This window comes from Belonocnema kinseyi, chromosome 4, assembly GCF_010883055.1.
Source record: "Belonocnema kinseyi isolate 2016_QV_RU_SX_M_011 chromosome 4, B_treatae_v1, whole genome shotgun sequence".
In the NCBI taxonomy this organism is placed as follows: Eukaryota; Metazoa; Arthropoda; class Insecta; order Hymenoptera; family Cynipidae; genus Belonocnema; species Belonocnema kinseyi.
The window spans coordinates 24729565-24734478 of NC_046660.1; the positions used below are offsets into that span (position 1 = coordinate 24729565).

The window sequence follows — 4914 nt, forward strand, 5'->3', positions numbered from 1 at the left end:
CAAAAAATATAATTTTTCTATTAAAATAGTTGAAATTTGAACCCATAAAGAATTTTCCCTCAAGAGAGCCAAAAATTGTCAAACATATTGTTGAACATTTGGTCCAACATTTTTTACCAAAAAATTGTAATTTTTAATACAAAAGGTCAAACTTTCTACAACCCAGTAAAATGTTCGAACAGAAAATAGAACATTTTTGACAGAAAAGATAGTTTTCAAGTAAATAGTAGAACTCTCTAACAAAATAAGCAAAAAATTCAAATTTGCAATAAGAGTGTACATTTTTTTCCAAACAATTCCATTTTTAACCAAAGAAGACGAATTTTCGCCCAAAAATATGATAGTATACTTCTTAATCAAAAATAATCATTAAGTTACAACCATAAATCGTTTGTTTATTAAAAATTATACTTTTATATTAAATATTTTTTTAACTTTAGTACTACCATCAATTTCCATTATGCAACAATACGCTCTGGGCACCAGAAATACTAACTAATATTCGAACCTTTTTTCTTTTTCTACTACAGGTGTTCATGAAATGCATTTAACTGAAGGAATTCGAGGAATTCATGGAATGAATCGAATGTATTGAATTTACAGAATTCGCGGTATAACGATTAATTTACGGAACTCAGGTTATTCAAAGAATATTCTTCATTTACGGAATTCACGAAATTCATGGAATTCAGTGAATTCAGTTAAATTCACGAGATTGAATATAATAAAGAAATTCATACAATTCGCAGAATTCACGACATTCCAGAAATTGACGGAATTCATAAAAATAAAAGATTTCTCAGAATTCATCTAACACGCGGAATTAACGGAATGCATGAAGTTCACAGAATTCCAGGGATTCATGAAATTCGCGGAATTAATGGAATTTAAGGAATTTGCGGAACTTTATCAATTTCATACATATCGTGAATTCCGTGATTTCATTGAACTTCATTAACTCATTGAATTTTATGAATTCCTTAAATTTCTTAGATTCCATGGTTTCCACTATTTCTACTTGAATCTCGTGAATTAGTTAAATTATGTGAATTTCTAGAATTCCGTGAATTCTATGAATTCAATGAATTGCATGAATTCCGCAAATTGGGCGAATTTCGCGTATTCCCTGATTTTCTTGAATTCCGTAAATTTAATTAATTCTGTGAATTTCTTCAACTCGTTGAAGCACATAAATGCCAAGCATTACGTAAATTCCTTAAATTCCGGGAATTTCATGAATTCTATAATTCTTTTGAATTCCTTGTATTCCTTGCATTAGTAAATTCTGAGAATTCCACGAATTTTTTTTTAATCAATGAATTCCTTTAATTCCATAAATTCCTTGATGGTAATGATATAAATTTATTAAAATGATATACATTTTTCAGGGTGGCAAAGAATTTACCCGAGTTTTGTTCGTTTTTATTTTGCAATCTTACCAAACTAAAACGTTTGTTTATTCAGCAAAATTTTAAAAAATGCCTTAAAATCTTTCAGCTTCTTCTTTGACCATTTTTGAAATCTTCTAAAATATTTAAAAATAATTTCATCAAATTAAATTTTCGAAATAAAAAATTATGGTAATTTTTCCTATGAACCTGAAAAGATATCTTTCATTTTCGTGAAACTTCACAAATCTAGAAAAAAAATTTACAAGTTTTAATTATTTTTGAATCGTTTGAAGACTTTTGAATATCTCTGAAACTTACACAAATTTTTTCCAAAATTATGTAATATGGCAAAATTGCAAAATTTTGCTTTAAAATCCTTCCAACCCATCTAAAAGATTTAAAGATTCACCATGAATTTTAAGAACTTTTTTTTTGAGTTCACTTTTATAACCTGATTTCCATACCGGAGCGATTATTAATGAAAATGATTCGATAAAAAAAAAGAAAAACAGTATTAGAGAAATACACTGCGTCATTTTCATACTAATTATATAAATAAACCGTAATATAAATAAATTATTCAAAATGCAAACATTGCCCAAAATTAAATACTTGTAAAAACTTGTAAAAAACTTGAAAATTCTTGAACCTGAAACTGTTCAAAAAATTCAAATCTCGTTCGAAATATAAGGATTTTTACTTTAAAATACGAATTTTTGATGCAGGACTCTAAAATAACATAAAATTGTTACAAGTTGTGAATTTTCTTAGAAATTCAACTTTTTTTACTTCATATAGTAATTTCTAATAAAAACTACGAAGATTATCCAAAATTGGTAAAAGAAAAATTTTTATTTTAAGAATACTTGCTTTTGAACTTTTTCTAATCGCTCATTACAAATTTTTTAAATTTATCGAATTTTAATAAATATCCGCTTATTTTTTGGGGGGAAAATTTTCTTTAAAACTCAACTCTCTTAAATCTTAAAAGTAAATTATTTTATGGCTAAAATCGTAAAAACAATTCTTCTTAAAGAAAATATTTTTAAAACAAATGACTATACTTGCAGACTATTCACTTATTAAAAACAATTATAAAAAGTTCAATTCTTGGGAATATATTTTCCAAAAAAATAAGCTATAGTTTGTGACAATGCACCACGAAGAGCGCTTCGCGCCTGTGCCTACGATACAACGAGTCAGTCAATGCAAAACCACTGACGCGTGTGATTTTGTCTGATTTAAAATGCAGTGTCGATCCAATTCGATCTTCATTTAATTTTTTTTGTCTATATAACTTGACTTTGTACTGTAAACTTTGGACTTGAATAAAAATCCATTTTGTGTAAATAAACCCTGGTGTTATACTGGCGCCCGACGTGTGGCCCCAAACAAGCAGTTCTAGCCTGTAAACAGTTAGAGTGCAAAAGTTACCAAGTGAGAAATCAAAGTGCAAACGATCTGTTATACTTTTAAATCGCAACACGCGTCCAGGTGCCAAAATTTCGGACAACGGGTCTACCAGATCTGCTCTACGATTTAGTAGGAGAATTCTGGGCCTAAAACCAGAAAGTACATCTGATCTGCAGTTGGTGACAACCCATAAGGAAAAATTAGAGGCTTCTGCCGAAAAACCGTCAGCATTGTTCCAAGAAAGGAGTGACTCCACATCTGATACATTGTTTCTCGGCCCGGTTTGTAATTATTCCGGTATTCAGGGAAGCTACTTTACAGCCAACTCTCCAGATAAAATGTCGTCCGTGACGAAGACTCAAGAACAATTTACGCTGTTGCTCGAGTCGCTAAAAAGTACCGTATCCGAAGCTCGTCCTACGACTCCAAGCGATTCTGGAGTTTCGGCAACACCGCAAAAAGGCAACTTCGCGAAATGCTATGCTCGATTTACTGGGAAAAGAGATGAAGATGTCGATGCTTTCGTCGATGCTGTCGAGCCATATAAAGTATGTGTAAGCATCTCTGATGATAACACGATGAACGGGTTACCAATCCTTTTTACTGATATTGCCGCGACGTCGTGGCGCCGTGTAAAAGAAATTACCATTACATGGGAAAACGCAATTTTCTGCTACGTCATAATTTCGGTCCTAAAAAACCACCCTATCGTATTTTCCGAGAATTATTCGCGCACAACTACTACTAGCTAATACTCTAAATGAAGCGACGCAGATCGATGTGATCTATGGATAACTCGCATATCCTATTCGAAAAAAAGTTGCGCGCGATAAAGTGACAGATTTCAAGACTTTAATCAATCTGTCACGTTTGGCCAAGGAGAATATCTTCGAGGAGCCGATAAGAAAGACTACCTCTTCATCGGGTTCCTACGACGCGAAAAAATCAAAAGAGTCAAAAGACGCAAAAACTCTACCGCGATGTAAATTCTGTAAAAATTTCGGACATTCGAAACTGCCGTACCAATCTGGAATTGGAATCAATTTGAAAATGCCGTACCAATCTTCTTCACGGAAGAAAGAACTCTTGCGCTTTGAATTTGATCAGATGGTCGAACTGCAAGTCGCTGAGGAATGTGACTCGCCATGGGAAGCTTCAGTAGTATTAGTGCCTAAGAAAGACGGAGCCGTTAGAGTATGTGCAGATTACAAACGCCTGAATGACATAACAAAACGTGACTCTTATCCGACGCTGAGAATAGACGACCTTCTACACCTCGCTAAGGGAACACTGTTTATGACGACAATTGACTTACGAATGGGGTACTAGCAAGCCTCAGTGAGAGAGTGCGATCGTGACAAGATGGCCTTTGACACGCCCTTCGGCATATTTAGACTCAACCGAAAGACAGAGGTACAAATCGCCAAGCTTAAACCAGCAGGACTGCTTAGGACACCGGCAGCGCAACGAAGATTCGAAACACAAGATATGGATCTGGTGGGGCCCCTTTCAGTAACGAGCGAAGGCTACCAATGGATCTACATCGTAGAGGAAGTTACATCCAAGTGGGTTGAGATTTTCGCATCTGAAAGCACCTCGGCAAATGCCTGTGCACAGATTCTCATAGACGAAGTGATCTTGCGTTACGGAACACCGAGACGTGCAATCTCGTATAATGGAACGCAGTTCGTTGGAGCTGTTATGCAGCAGGTATCTTTCTGCTTGCGTTTTGATCACAAATTATTAGCCCTTTATCATCCATAGGCTAACCCGGTAAAACGCAGCTAACCTTTGGCTGCGAACTGTGATCTGCAGAAGATGTTCAGAGGAATCTCCGAGCAAACATCCTACGAGAGAATTTTGTTTCCGAAGTCACGTCTTATCTATCGATGATTTCAGATGCCATGAAGGACGTACGCGAGGTGCACGAGGCAGAGCAGGACCGAATGAAGAAGTATGCAGATGAGCATAGAAGACCAGCGTCAGTGTATCCGATACATCTTACCGAGTTGCAGAAATAAACTCCAAAACGCCAACAACTAGTTCACTGGATCTTATACGATGACGTTTCTTCGATCTAGAGAGGGAGACTGTAACGATGAAACCATCT

General features: G+C 34.8%; 1 protein-coding gene across 1 annotated transcript; it reads left to right on the forward strand.

Moving 5' to 3' along the window:
* Positions 1-4166: 4166 nt before the first annotated feature.
* LOC117170791 (protein NYNRIN-like) lies at positions 4167-4568 on the forward strand. The gene has a single exon (XM_033357829.1). The coding sequence runs from the start codon at positions 4167-4169 to the stop codon at positions 4566-4568; it is 402 nt and encodes a 133-aa protein (XP_033213720.1).
* The last annotated feature ends 346 nt before the right edge of the window (positions 4569-4914 follow it).

Excerpts from the sequence above, each read along its gene's own strand:
- LOC117170791 (XM_033357829.1), top strand. The coding sequence starts at position 4,167 with ATGGCCTTTGACACGCCCTTCGGCATATTTAGACTCAACCGAAAGACA.